Source organism: Felis catus, chromosome B1 (genome assembly GCF_018350175.1).
Source record: "Felis catus isolate Fca126 chromosome B1, F.catus_Fca126_mat1.0, whole genome shotgun sequence".
NCBI classification, from domain to species: Eukaryota; Metazoa; Chordata; class Mammalia; order Carnivora; family Felidae; genus Felis; species Felis catus.
This window is the reverse complement of record NC_058371.1, coordinates 104,614,359-104,630,293: the sequence shown is the minus strand read 5'-3', so window position 1 is coordinate 104,630,293 and position 15,935 is coordinate 104,614,359. Positions and strand designations below refer to the sequence as shown.

The 15,935-nt window shown below is 35.9% G+C and overlaps 1 protein-coding gene across 1 annotated transcript in view; it reads left to right on the top strand.

The window, feature by feature from the left end:
- The first annotated feature begins 3,945 nt into the window (after window positions 1-3,945).
- MYOZ2 (myozenin 2) overlaps window positions 3,946-15,935 on the top strand; it is a 40,866-nt gene continuing 28,876 nt past the window's right edge. Inside the window, exons 1-2 of the mRNA XM_003985054.4 lie at window positions 3,946-4,113; window positions 4,674-4,762. Of these exons, the coding sequence (XP_003985103.1) occupies window positions 4,687-4,762 (76 nt within the window). The 5' untranslated portion in view covers window positions 3,946-4,113; window positions 4,674-4,686. The remainder of the gene's footprint in view (window positions 4,114-4,673; window positions 4,763-15,935) is intronic.

The window sequence follows — 15,935 nt, the reverse complement described above, 5'->3', positions numbered from 1 at the left end:
TAAGCTGGACCTTCCTGGATGTAGGAAAGTAGAAACTGTGAAAATACGGCAAACCAGTTAGCCATCGAGAATGGATAGGCCTTTCGCACAAACCAAAACACACGCGCCCATAGACGGCCCTCCCAGCTGTTAAGTTTTTATACATTTGTTATCCTTTCTTTCTTCTGAGGGTTAGCACCATATATGATGCCCTGAAGGCTGGTAAATAACTGATCATCCTATTGGATTTGTCATTTAAACACCAGCCTGGCAGCTGCCCTTTTTGGGTTATGTGTGCATCCAACCAGAACCTCAATAATGGTGATATGTTGTCTGCCCATCTAGCAGACAGTTCCCACATCCTGGGCACCCCCGGATCCTGCCCTAATCTCTAACTGCCCACAGTCACCTAATATAGACTGAAAATGGGACAAGGAGAAACACAGAACTAAAAAACAAGTGTTCAGTGAGAGGAAGATCAATGTAGACCTTGTTTACCACTTGGCTAAAGGGCTCATGTTTACTGCACTGGCTAAATAAGGTTGCCTTTCATGGGTCTTCATGGTGTGAATTTTTGTTAGGTGGTATATTGGCAGTGAAACTCACCTTATTTAATCTCTTTTTCTCTTTTAGCAAGTGGTGAAGGAGTTGGAAACACAACTGGAAGCCCAAGCAAAAGAAATAGTTTGATTACAGGGGCATTAAGAAGTTCTGCCAAAAACTTCTTCCTCACTAGTCTCCCAAGGCACCAGACTCTACCATTAGGATCCCATTATTTTGCTTACAAGAAAAGATCTCATCTGTCATTGTTAGCTCCAATTAATCTAAAATACTTAGGGCCTTGAGGGAAACTTAAAGACTACTCTGCTTATGTTAGGGTTAGGAAGAAGCATCAAAGACAAGAATAATTAGTAGGGCAAGGCAAGTGTAAGTACGGAGATCCTGGGGGTAGGAGAGATAATTTTTTAGTATATGGTGTGTGTGTGTGTGTGTGTGTGTGTGTGTGTGTGTGGCAAGGGGACAGTCCTGGGTCTTGGGAATGGAAAAGTTGGAGTTGAGGACAAAGGGAGATCACAATATGACAAATTTGAGGGAAGTTTAATCTAGAGCCAGATCTCTGTGCAGATGACATTATGACTCAATTTAAAATTTAAATGCATTGGCTTTCAGAATGGACCATATTAAAATGCTTTAATATAACCCTTAAATTCTTTTTTAAAATTTAGCCTTGTCAAGGGGCACATGGATAGCATGCACTGCCTAAAAGTTACAATACCAGTGATTTGTTCTTTCTTCTTTTTTTTTTTTTAATTTTTTTTTTCAACGTTTATTTTGGGGACAGAGAGAGACAGAGCATGAATGGGGGAGGGGCAGAGAAGAGAAGGAGACACAGAATCGGAAACAGGCTCCAGGCTCTGAGCCATCAGCCCAGAGCCTGACGCGGGGCTCGAACTCACGGACCGCGAGATCGTGACCTGGCTGAAGTCCGACGCTCAACCGACTGCGCCACCCAGGCGCCCCAATGTTCTTTTTTCTTTTGAGAACAAACAATAACTCAGATACCAGAAAGCTGTCAAAGATATGTATAAATGAGCTTTAAAAATAAGGCAAAACAATGTTAAGTATAATTGGAAAATAAACAAAAATAAGTCATTATATTCTTTAAAACTTTAAAAATTGTTTAAAATACCTCCTTTCATTTTGGAAGGCAAAATTAACATAACAATTATTATCTACAGAGGACACCAGTTCAACCTGTAGAACCACATAACAGAAAATTGGAAGCATATTAAGGTGACCAAATAGGAAAACTGGGGCTTTCTGAATATATTCTTTTTTACTGAATAATGCAGTTGATTATTCTAATCCTTTCATATTGCAGGAATAATAATAGGAAAAGACAAAAATTAACATTCATTAAACTTTTACTAAGTATCAGAAGTTTCTGAAATTGTTGTTACATCTAAAATGTTCATGACACAATATGGTAGAAACTGTAATCCCCGTTTTACAGATAAGAAAACTAAGAGTTTAAGAGACTTAACTAATAGCATACTATAATAAATGCCAAAGCCAGGAATTTAAGGGCAATTGGAGAATCTTAGGAGGGAATTTAAATTGATTTGGCTCCAGCAAAATGGTTTCTCATTGGTGTCTAATTAAAATCTTCAATACAAACATTTGCTTAGAAGCAATTGCAATAGGTCAGCTTAAATCTACTACCTACTACCTTGAACCATCGATCCCATGCTCAGTCACCAAAATGTACAACCTATTTCAATCTCATACAAAACAATTTCTTTCGTATGTGGCCACCATCATATATTCAAGTGACTGTTCATGTATTACAATTCTATTTTTTCCCCAAGTGTTTGACATAACAGGAAGGGAATTCCAAAATCATGCCAAACCTTTAATGCATTCCACAATTAATCTCCAGCCCACTCATTTTTTCATACATTCAATGAATATTGAGTGCCTGCCACACACTAGACACAATTCCTGATGCCCAAGCCCTTATGGAGTTCCTTGTATTTTTGGTAGGAAAAAGAGACACTAGATAGATAAAATAATGTTGACATGTTCTAGTGTCAAAATTTGAGAGTTGATATTATAACCATTTATCTCCCTTGTCAGTAAGTTAACCTCTAAATTTTAGCCAGGCAAATGGCCACACAGAAGAAAATCTACATTTCCCAACTTCTCTTGAAGTTCTCTGTATGGCTATTTGACTAAGTTCTGGATAGATGGATATAAGCAAAAGAGATCTGAGCAACATCAGGACATGTTCCGAAGAAGAGATAAGATAGTGTGCCTTTCTCATTACTTTTTCCTTTTTCTGCTAACAGAAATATGAACATGCTGGCTAGAGCTGAAGCAGTCACATAGGCCCAAAGGACCTGCATTTTAGGGAAAACGGAGCAAAAAATTGGAAGGTGATTGAGCCCTTGTTGATTATGTCAATCACACTAATCCTAGATGATCACCTCTGGATTAAGTTTACATGTGGGGAAAAACAAACTTCCATCTTTTTAAAATTTCTGTTTTAGGGGTTTTTCTTTCACTTCCATTCGACTTTAATTTTAATACAAAAATATAAAGAAAAATGAAGCCGAATTAGGGGAACAGAGAGTGGCACCATGTGATATTTTAGACATGGGGACTGGGGAAGAACTTTGTAAAGAATCAATAGTTGAGCAAAGTCCTGATTGCATGACAGAGTGAGCCATGTGCATAGACGAAGAGCATGTTACAGCAAGCAGGAAATAGTAAAAGCAAAAGCCCAGAAATGGGAACATGCTTCTTCTGTGTTCAAAGACCGGCAAGGAGGCCAACAAGGCCCACCTTCAAAATTTGTTATCCTGTCATTCTCCCAAACAGGATTCCTTGACTCCAGACCTTGCAAAGATTAGTCAACTTTGTAGGCACTGTTCCTCACAGGGTTTCTTCAAAAAGTGTGACCCAGTTATGAGTCTAAGCTTTTACTCAAATAGCTTCATGGCTCAACTTTAACACCATTTCAAAGTGCTCACCTGCCTCAGCATTCAAATATTACCCATTTTTCTGAACCCAGCATCTGTTCTCACTCCTGCTTAAGGGATGAGTCCGCTCCACATTGCTTTCTTTATTCTTGAAACTCTGTAGACATTATTGTCCAGACTTTCATTTTAATAGTTAATGATCTATCATTCTGTTCTCATTCATGTTATGTGTCTCTTGCCGCCTCAATTTAGAGGTAGCATGAGATCTACATGTCAAAAAGTTTTCAAAATCCCTTTTGGCTACTATCTTCTCGAAGAGAAGGTGCTCCATAAAAACTTTCTGTATGTTCATTCAACCATCTCTCAAACTAGAAGCACAATGGAGAAAACCTAATCTTTCTCTGTTCCTCCCTTTCGCCAGGAAGATATGAGTAGCTGAAGTATTTGGTGCTATATATAGTCAGTTGATGTCAGCTGGATGCCAGTCTCTTCAGAAAGGCTCAGTCCCCAGTTTGAGTCAGAGCTAGGGACCATGCCGTCCCAGGCTCAGGGATAAAAACCATCGGGCCCAAGTGCCATCCATACTCCATCTCCACTCTTTCCTCCACAAATTGGGATTCAACCCTGCTGAAAAGCACAGTCTAAGAACAAGGTGAGTATATTGTTTCCTAAAATGTTTTATTAGTCAGTTGTCCAAGGAGGTTCAGAGTTGTGACTCATAAATGGGCATTCTTTGCTTTAAAGGGCAGCTGTTGATGTCAATATTAAAATGTCACCACCAAAGAGTCCTGGTTTAATCTAGTGTCCTTTCTTCATTCTTACAGTTTGCTGGAATTGATGTACTGTGAGGCTGGTACAAGTGAAGGCCAATAAGGAAATAATGACAAATTAAAATAAACTGTGGAAAAGAGAGAGGGAGGGGAAAGGAGGCAGCTCTCTCATTGTTTCTCATTGCCTGGTGACCATTGTACAAGTGTATAGATAAGACTGGGCCTGAAACTCTGAGTATTATCCTCTGTACAGTGTGACTTTGCCTGTCAATGAGTAACATGCTCTGTCACTAGATAGAGAATACATATTAAAGTCACTCAGTAGGAAGCAATGATAAATTCCTAATACAGAACAAAGATGCTGTCTTTCAAAAGGATGATTATAAAACCCTCCAGACAAGTTCTTCACGATGTTTCAATAATGTTCCTTTATTTTCTATAGGGAACAAAAAACCATGCTTTCACATAATACCATGGTGAAGCAGAGAAAACAGCAAGCATCAGCCATCATGAAGGAAATCCATGGAAATGGTATCAATAAAAATCCTTTGTAGCATTAACATAGCTCACCATTAACATAGATCCTTCCTGATGTTATTTAATATTCTATAGTTTACTTCCTTTAAAACCTTGCTATTCTGTCATAACAAACCTGGAGCTCTAGGGGGTGTAGAAAAGCCTATGGTAACTAATCCTTTTGTAGTCATCCTTTCTCATTTGAAAGCTATTTTCAGATGAACAACTGCTCTAAAGGAATGAAGCAATCTGACAGCTGATGTACATTCTGTTTGGCTTGCCTTTCACATTTCACATTATAAATTAATATCCCTCTCAATTCCTTCTTTTGGCCAGGTCTCATATTTATCTTGATGGTCCAACCTGCATGGCATATCTTGATTTCTTTTACCTTATACTGCGTAAAACATTCAAAATATATTCTATTATCTTTTTTGTATGAAAGCTTTTAAGTTGGAATCCATGTTGTGAATTTCTCCAACTCTGAAACCAGTCTTCATATTTAGTAATTGGTTTACTAAGACATTTTTCTGTAGAAATCTACTTTTATTTATAATTTTTAAGGAAATGTAAAGTTTATGTAGTCTCAAAGCATATGGCCCCCCAAAACTTAATATAAATTAGATACAAGATGATATTCTACTCTCCTTTTCCTTAAGTTCTAGCAAATAACTCTGGAAAGCAATTCTTTATACATTGCATTTTGATCATTATAAAGGAAATTCAACTTTATGAGCAAAGGATAGTATCAATTAAAAGTGAATAGGTAAAGTATTCAGAGGCTTTTAAGGGCTGATTTGAGCCATTCCAGACATATCTATGGGGTTTTCAGAATGCCTCCTTATTTCCCCTCCATTGATAAGGAATGTAACCTTTCACCTGAACACTATCGAGACCTAAAGGCATGATATCTGGTGAGGGCAGCTGGGTACAGGGGTAAGTATAGTGTTTTCATATTTTACCTTCCATAACTCACACTGAATAGAATCAAAGATTGTTTTTGAACTCGCCTCCCCACACAGTGTCATATCTAAACAGTCTTGTTAAGTTTCATTTTCTATCTTTTGCAGTACAAAATTACCATACTGGATTCAATTTAGTTTTACTATGATGTTAGACTAGCTTGGAATACAGTGAGAATAATTCTGAACCAGATTCCAGAACTGAACTTGTATCAGTTCAGTTCAAAAACTCATACTTCTTTTAAATTTTTGTGCTTCTTTATATTTCCTGCTTCAGGTAATTCACTTGAAATTGTTTTTATAGTTTTCCTGATCAACAAGGAAAAAGGGGTGAACACTTGAATTTGAGAATAAATTATTTACCTTGCAACTAGCTGAGATAAGTTATTTTCTAATTGCAGCACAATAATTAATCAATTGATCCATTTAATGTATTCCCAGTTTAAATCATGTGTTGGATTCTACTCTATGTTAGTCCTGCCATAGACCTACAAGGGTAAGAATATCTTTTTCTTTTTCTTACAACATAACTTTTATGTTTATGAAATATAAAGAAAAAATACAACTATATCTCAAGGGGAAAAGACCCTCAAAACTATTATCTTACCACCAGTAGGTCCTGGCCATGAAAAGTCTGTGGAAGCCTCCTCCCAAGTCACGGGTAGATTTCCAGCCCCCTTAAGTGGAGTCACATGCTCTGCCTTTGTTTGGAGGTCAAGTATCCAGATAACACAGGATGATCACAGACTTTCCTAACTCATCTCAGATAAAATAGCTGTAGTACGTTAAGAAATAGCTTAAATAATTTCCCTATTTTATTTCCTCTCTTATTTCCTCTGATATCTTATGTGGAACTTTACTATTTGTATATGATACAGCGTCTAGAGATCTGGAGCTAGGAAAATATCCTGGATGCAGAGATGCGACATAGACTGCGGAGAAGCCTTCTTGGGAATAATCCTCCAAATTTTCAAATACATCACAGCAGTAAAAATCTGGATAATTTAAGATAGAACATTCAACTGTTTTTATCTTAATAATAAGACTAAGTAAATCAAACTTGGATTGCATTTTCCTTTATAAAACTGAACAGAGAAGGATATTTTCAAATCCTTCTCCCACCTCCTTTTCCCCTTGTGCATCAGGACTTTTTTCTGTTGTGTGTTATAACTTCTTTGTTTTTTTACATCACTTTTCAAAAACATTTAGCCTGGAAGAGAATGAAACGTGGCAATGAGATGACTAAATGTGTTGTCTTTTAACATGAACTGGAAGTTCACTCCAGTTCTTGTTGTCTGGGAGAGACTAGAGCTAGTGAGCCTTTGAGATTAAAACAGTAGAAAAATGTAAGAATCAAATAAGGAGAGTTTTATATCAGAGTACTCATTTCATCTGAAGAAGAATCAACCTCAAAGAATTGATGAGCAATCCTATCCCTGTAGACTAAAATACATAGAACTGGATAGAAGAAGTAAAAATGTAGATAGCTTCCAGCCTCTACTGATTATGCCCTAAATTTTTACTCAGTATAAATCCATTACATTTGTGGTGTCAAATTATGCATGAGCAGCAAACCTACCACACTCCCAACAAATAATTAATAGAGAGTATTCCCTGACACTAAGGCTGTGTACTTTCACATTGACCATGTATCATGACCATCATCATCAATGTTAGAAGGAGTAGAGTTGACAGTGGTAGTAGTCTTGTGTTACTGCTGTGATACAAAACTTCTGTGCTTCTTACAGGAGTATGAAGAGCCATGTTGCTGCCATCTAACAAGTGCTATTCTAAAAGATAGACAAAAACGCAAAAATATTTTGCCGTTATCTGTGCATGCATTAGTTGTGGGGGAAAGAAAACTTGGCTTATAAAAGTTTCATGGACACCAGCCCTGTGCTGTTTATCCCTAATTGGTCAATATTCTTCAGTATAAATCATGTTTTTCTATCACTCAGAAACTCATTTGAGACTTGACTACTGGAGAGGAGAAAGAGAGATAGGGAAGCATAAAATGAGTTGTGAGTAATAAGGGAGTAATAAGTTGACAGAGAAAAGAGGAGGGGGAATAAGAATAAAAGAAGGGGAGGCTCTCTAGAATAACTGGCATCTGACCAGAAGTGGGAGGACGCGTGGGGAAAGAATTGTAATTAAAATAGCCATAAGCAGAACTGTGCATATGCTGTGCCCTGGTCTTACACACAGATATAACAGACAGTTCAGAAGAACTTCAGAAACAGGGAAGACCACAGTGCCTCAGAAGGCTGCTTCAGTCACCCTACAGTTTTTTCACTGGGGTGCTGTGAAGGCTTTTTTGGTATGTTTTCTGTTTATGTTCTTTATTTTTCCCCTCATGATTGGTGAATAGCTTTTCCCGGCACACAAAAGAGGACTGAGCAGACTGTTTTGGTGACTTCAGGAAAAGAGTTTAGCTTTGTGGTCTGAAAACAGGAAGCCCAGGTTCTAAAGGGAGTGCTGTTGTTGATAGGGTACCAGGAGCCCTGGGTTCCAGACTAGCCATCGGATTGCTCATCTGAACATGAGGAGGTTGGATTTGCTGATACATTTAATTCTTTTCTTTTAGCTTTTATTCATTTATTTTGAGAGAGAGAGAGTGAAAGAGAGTGGGGGGGGGCAGAGACAAAGGGAGAGAGATAATCCCAAGCAGGGTCTGTCAGCACAGAGCCTGATGTGGGGCTTGATCCCACAACTCTGAGATCATGACCTGAGCTGAAATCAAGAGTCGGACACTCAACCAGCTGAGCCATCCAGACGCCCCAACCAATACATCTAATTCTAAAATTCCATGATTCTAATTTACTGAACTTTGTGCCAAAGTCAAACATCAGTGTGTTTGAGTTTCTCCACCAATAACAAAGACGATGATCATATTGACATAAATTGTAAGGGCACTTTGAAAAGTACAGAGTATAAAATCTATAAATTCAGATGGAAGACTGTGAAGATTCTTTTTGCTTTTCCTGTATCAGCCTATCTTAAACTGTAATTAACCAAGTCATCAGTGTCAAAATAAGGACACCAAGAAGGCCTTAAATACCAGAGACAAAATACAAAAAGTATGCGGGAGAAAAAGATTTTAACCTAATGCTTCAGTGTACAAGTTTATTAGTTTTCTTTGGTTTCAATTTTGACATTAGCATTCCAAAACTCCAAGAAAAAAAGCATGTTTTATTTTGAAAAGTGGTGTGCAGTAACATCTTGTAAATTCATAGATTTTCTGAGCATGCCATAGGTTCTTAATTTTCTAATAAGACCCTTCAGAGAAGTGGCTGTAGAGAGCTAGGCTAAATTTTAGCTAATACCCAAGTTGAAATCACAGTGAATAAATCCAGCCACACTATATGTATACTATCATCTGAATTTCCTTCTTGTCTTTTTCATTCTAAAATGCTCTACAAGTACATCTCATAAACAGTCCTAAATGGTTGCATAATTCAAATTGTAGAATTCAATACATTGGTAATCTCATTTCTTAAATGTTTATAAATTTATAGTTATTAAACAATAATATTTTAATGGCAAGTTTTTGAAAACTTTACAAAATAGTCTTAGAACTCAAATCAAGGCAAAGAGATATAAAATAGGAAAGTAAAGAATCTCAGAGGTTTTAAAAATCAACTTTTTAATGTAAAGAAAATTATTACTGACATTATCAATTGTAGACTTTTCCGGCATTATTCAAAATCACAGTCTGGACTATTATCTTTCATGTAATATGTATATATGGTTGTTACATTTTAAAATAAAGTATATTTTATGAACTATATTCAATTAAAACAGGCCATCTATAAGCAGTCAGAAGAGACCTGTACAAGTGCAGAGAAAATATATCGCCTAAGACTTCTTAGTAAATCAATAGGACCACCCTAAAGCAAGTCAATTTCCATTAACTTCCCTTCACTCTTTTTGTCTATTCCACCAGAATGGCAACTGCCAGGGAATCGTGGGGAAGTAGATTTTTAAAAGATCTTTTGTCTTACTACAATTATGTGTAAGTGATATCTTTATAGACTATGAACTAGATTCATGGGTCTAACTAAATATGTAGCTTTTGGTATGATCAAAATTTCATCTTAAATATGTAGGACTACCTGTGCACAATCAATCATTGTTGATGAAGTTTCAGAATGTCAACCTATGAAATAAATGTGGGAAAAAAAGAATATTTCCCTTTGGAGGAACTGAAGTCCAGTTTTGTTCATAAGACTATGCACTGACAGAAGGTTTGAAAAAGGAACTGTTCATGTTTTCGAAGATTACATATTCTCTCAATAAAATGCAATTTTCCATTTGGTTTCTAATACTCACAGTAATGGAGCTCCTCAGTATGAAAAGTAGGAGAGTATACTCAAAAACCAAATATTTGAACTTATAAAAAATGTTTATTTTGAGAGAGAGAGAGAGAGCTTGTGCACCCACAAGTAGGGGAGGGGCAAAGAGAGAAGAAGAGAGCGAGAGAATCCCTAGCAGGCTCTGCACTGTCAGCACAGAGCTCAATTTGGGGCTCAATCCCAGGAACAGTGAGATCATGACCAGAGCTGAAATCAAGAGTCAGATGCATAACTGACTGAACCACCCAGGTGCCCCAAAATATTTGAACTTTTTAATGTAAGATTTTGGATCTTAATTTAACCACAAAATATTTTACATTTGAGAACACTACTGAGGAAGAATATTAGTAACAATTATTTAATATTTCTAGCAGATTAAAACTTGTAGGATTTTTGTGGAAATTAATTTGATTATGGTGAAGACCCTCCAGTTATGTATCTATATCAAATAATAATTAAATAATCAACTATTCATAAATAATTGAAATAGTAGCAAAATACTATATTTCAAATCCTATAAAATCTTTAAAGAATAAAGGGAAAATTCTGGATGATTATAAATGACATCAATAGGAAAGTATGCCTAGTAATATTATTTTCAATAGATGATCTAATGCCACAAAGACAACCTTCTAATCCATCAGGGCAAAGATATGTATCCTGAACAAGTTATATCATTTATCAGGCATCCAGATTAAACACACTGTTAAGACCCTACAGACGGGTTTGCGATAAAGGGCAGAGAACAGCTGAACTTGAATTCTATGTGCTCAGTTGACAGTATTCTTCACTCTGAAAGTTTCAGTAATGAAAGTGTTCATATATTAGATTCCCCAACTCACAGATGGTCTGGAACTCCTGCTCCATTTACCTAATAAAGTTAGCTATTGGAAGGGAAGGGAAGAAAACCTTGGAGAATTTAGATATGCCTTTCATTGTTTGTTTCTTTATGCAGAATGTGTTGACTTAACATATTCCTTTATCTAGGTCTTTGTTAGTAAATATTTAAAGACTGGTTCTTTAGGGGGTAGAATGCCTTGGTTTTTAGAGTTTGCCAATTTCTATGGTATAAATATTCCCACCATGGCCAATTTCAAGCTACCATCAAGAAGACACTGAATGCAGAATTAGAAAAAGATGTGCAGTAATACATTATATAGTATTTCCACTATTCACATACAAATAGATATAAATAACATCAGGAGCACAGATAATAGCAAAAAGAAGTAAAAGACTAAGGCAAAAAGTAGTAGAAAGTAATACTTTTTGAGTATTTATTGCTTTGTTTTAAATATACTTTATCTAAATACTATTTATATAAATTTTAATATGGTTGTGTTCGTTGAAGTTAACTACTGGCTCACAGAATTCTTGAAAGTTTATCATTTGATTCTTCTGAGCCACATACAAGTTTGCTGTAGCACTGACTTATCACCTGGTACTTCTGGCTCCAGAGATCCTTAATACTGTCAGATGGTCACTCAAAGTCACAGATGGGTTCTCAAAGGGAGAAAATGTAGACTTAGAGGAAGTGTAATGGAGCATAAAGAATAAGAGGTTGGGCTATTATCTTGTGTGCCTTCTCTCCTCCTTTTTCCTTTTTGTCTCTTACTTCCCCTCTCTCATGGTATAAATTTGCTAGTAATAACAGACTGTATCAGCTGGTAATTTCTTTGTACACCCTGACCCTGAAAGTTCCTCGTGGCTCTTACTGAGCATCTATTCCTTGTAGCAGCTTGAATGATGGTTCTAGTGCTTTGCTAAAAAGGAGTGAATGTTTCTTAGAAACCAGATGAGTCTGTGGCCAGGGTATATCCATTTTTGTTATAGCTCTGCTCTCTGCTCTCTTTCCTCTTTGAGGCCCCCACTTCTGGGCTCTCTGGCTGGCCTTATTCACTCATCCTTATGACCCCAATCCTAATATACTTTTTGGACCTACATCAGTGAGATGAAAATCTAGAGAGAATAACTACACCAGCAGGTTCTTAGTCAGAAGCCAACTAGCTTAAACAATAAAGGTAATTTATGGCTCACATATCTGAAAAGTTCAGAGGTGATCTGGTAGAGCTTCTTCATCTAGCAACTCAAGTATGCCACCAAGGATTCTCCTGTTTCTCTGTCTTTGTTTTGATTTCCTTGGGATGAGCTTCATCCCAAGCCTGGCTCAATACTCTACCATGTACCTGCCAAAAGTTTCCTGGATGATATACTTCCATGTTTTGATGCAGCAGGATACAGAAAGCATCCTTGGCATATTTACAGAGACAAGTCCTGATATTCACTCTCATTGGCCTGAGTCAGGTCACATACTTGTTTCTGAATCAATCACAAAGTGGATCAACTCCTGTCAAACCCACCCTAGAAGACTACCATCAAATACAGAGGCCAGCAGGATGGAATCTAATTATGTCATGTGGCTATTTCAGAAAGGTTGGTGGTATCAGCTAATATTAGGGGCCATTAGGAAAAGGGAAACAAGACAAAAACCATTTTCTCAAATTTGCGTCTGGAGTCACAAAATTAGACTTATGCCGTAGATTGAAATTTTAGAAGGTACAGAAGGTAATAATAATATGTCAGTCCTTTATCCTAACACCTCTATTTTTATTTAACTGTTTGTAATGACACAAATCAGTAACAGAAATGAGGAGGAAGAAAAAAGTTGCATTTCTGTTTTGGTTTCTTTACGGAAAAGCCTTGTGGTCTTAATTGTAAGGAGAAAGATTCCATTACTATGAAGATTGTCATCTCTGCATTTTCTAGTGGCTGCCTGCCTTGGGGCATTTTTCATTTCCTGAAAATGTCCCATTGAAAGTTTTTCAGAAAAACCGAAATTTGTTTAAAAACATTATTTGGAATATATAATTATATTATGTGGAATATGTATTTCTGGAAAAGGCTAATGGAAAAAAAATCTGTGGATTTCAATTTTTTGTGTTATTATTTCATTCTCTCTCTGTCTCTCTCATTGCTAATTAAATTGTTTTGAGAAGCATTTAAAGGCGATTCCCCCCTCCCATAGTGATTGCACTATGTTAGTATAAGCAATACTGTTTCTTGTGTCTTTTGTGATCTAAAGGGAATTGCTGTTTTGATTATAGAAACAAAAAGTTGAAACAGCCCACCCTGTCACTCCCTCTAGAATATATTGAATATATATGAGTGAATATATATATTCAGTGTATAATATGCATATATATGTATATGTATACTGAAAAATACACTGAAAATCAACCCAGCTTCTCTTTCCATGTTCCAAGCACACAGTAACAAAGATTCCGAACACTTGTAAATAAATGAAGGTGAATATTCCCTGTAGAACTCAGCAGGGCTGGCAAACAAATCCTAGGAAACTGTTATAAAACACCATCATTTACTTTGCTCTGTTCTTCCTGTCTTCTGAAGTTCTGCCCTTTCCAGAATGTCATATAGTTGGAATCAGACAGTGTGTAGCTTTTACAGACTTTACAGCAATTTTTACTTAAGGATTATTCATGTCTTTTCATAGCTTGGTAGCTTTCTTTTTTTCTTTCTTTCTTTTTTTTTTTTGAGAAAATTGTAGTTCATATGCAAATATACAAAGTTCTCCCATCATGTACCTTTTCTCAATTTCTCCCAAGGTAACGTCTTGCAAAGCTATAATACACTGTCACAACCAGAATATTGTCATTAATACAGTTAAGAGACTCTGACCAATCACTAATCTACTCCTTATTTCTCTCTATTGTTTCATTTCAAGAATACTAGATAAATTATATAGACACCATATGTGTATATACAGTATGTAACCTTTGAAGATTGGCTTTTTTCACTTACTATAATTTTCTACAGTTATGTATGTTTCAATAGTTTGTTTCTTTTTATTGCTGAGTACCATGGTATGAATGGACTGCAGTGTTTTTAACCATTTACCCATTGAGGTGCATCTGGATTGTTTCCGTTTTGTTTTTAATTAAGAATTTGGCTACTATGAACATTTGTACATAGGTTTTTGTGTGCACATGAGCTTTCATTTCACTGGGATAAATGCCCATTATTACTGTTAGTTCTATGTTCATTTTTTAACAGATATTACTAAATTACTTTCTAGAGTGGCTATACCATTCTACATTTCCAATAAGAATATATGAATGATCCAGTTTTTCCATACCCTCCCCAGAATTAGGAACTGTCACTATTTTTCATTTCAGTCATTCTGGTAGTGACATATCATTGTGGTCTTAATTTGCATTTCCTTAATTTGCATTGGCTAATGAAGTTGCACATCTTTTTGTATGCTTATTTGCTATGTGTACATCCTCTTTGGTGATATGTCTCTTCATGTCTTTTGCCCATGTTCTAATTGGATTGTTTGCATTTTACTGGCGAGTTTTGAGAGTTCTTTATATATTCTAGCTTGTTGTCAAGTAGGTGTTTTGCAAATACTGTATCCCACTCTGTAGCTTGTCTTTTCATCCTCATAACAATCTTTCTCAGAGTACAAATTTTTAACTTTGATGAAGTCCAATTTATCAAATTTTCCTTTAATGAATTGTGCCTGTGTCATCAAGTTTAACAGTGTTTTGCCGAGCCCTAGATCTCAAAGTTATGGTCGTGTGATTTTTCTTCTTTAGCATGTTAATATGATGGAATGCATTGATTTTTGAATATTGAACCAGCCAGTATCCATGAAATAAATCACACTTATTCATAGCATAGAATTCTTTTTATATATTAATTCTAATTATTAATATTTTGTTAAGGATTTTTGCTTCTATATGCATGAGGAAAATTGGTCTTTAGCTTTCTTTTTTATGTGTTGTCTTTGTTTGGTTTTGGTATGGAGGTAATATTAGCTTCATAATGAATTGGGAACTGTTCTCTCATCTTCTATTTCCAGATAGAGATTATGTAGCATAGGGTGTTAATTCTTTAAATGTTTGGTAGAACTCTCCAGTGAAATTATCTAGTTCTGAAGATTTCTTTTTTTTGGAGATTTTAAAATTATAAATTTGGCTGCCTTATAGTTGTAGGATTAATGAGATTATCTACTTCATATTGAGTGAGATGGGATACTTTGTGCTTTTCAGAAATTGGTGAATTTTTTTAAGTTTTCAAATTTATGTGAATTTATGTATAAAGTTTTTCGTAGTGTTCTCTTAATATCCATTTGCTATCTGAGGTGTCTATAGTGATATCCCTTGTTTTGTTCCTAACATTGGTAGTTTGTGTCTTTTATTTTTTTGTCTGTGTCAGTCTAGCTAGAGATTTGTCAATTTTATTGATCTTTCAAAAGCCAAATCCATGCTTAACAGGTTTTTAATTTCTGCTGTTATCTTTATGATTTGTTTCCTTCTGCTTGCTTTGGGTTTATTTTGCTCTTCTTTTTCTAGGTTTTTGAGGTGGAAGTTTAGGTTATTCATTTGAGACTTTTTTTAATGTATGCATTTAGTACTATAAATGTCCCTCTCTGCACTGCATTATCTGTGTCCCATAAATTTTGCCATACTCTATTTTTATTTTCATTCAGGTCTGTGAATTTTTTTATTTCCCTTGAGACTTCCCCTTTGACACATAGATTATTTAAAAGTATGTTGTTTACTTTACAAATGTTTGGAAATTTTCCTGTTATCTTTCTGTAAGAGATTTCTGGTGTGATTCCATTGTAATCAGAGATCATGCTCTGTACAATTTTACTCTTTTAAATTTGTTGAGGTTTGTTTAATGGCCCAGGATATGGTCTACCTTGGTATATGTTCCATGGGCACTTGAAAAGAACATGCATTCTGTCGTTCAGTAAAATATTCTGTAAGTGTCAGTTAGACCTTCCTGGTTAATGGTATTATTGAGTTATTTTATATCCTTGCTGATTTTCTGTCTCTTGCTCCATCCTGT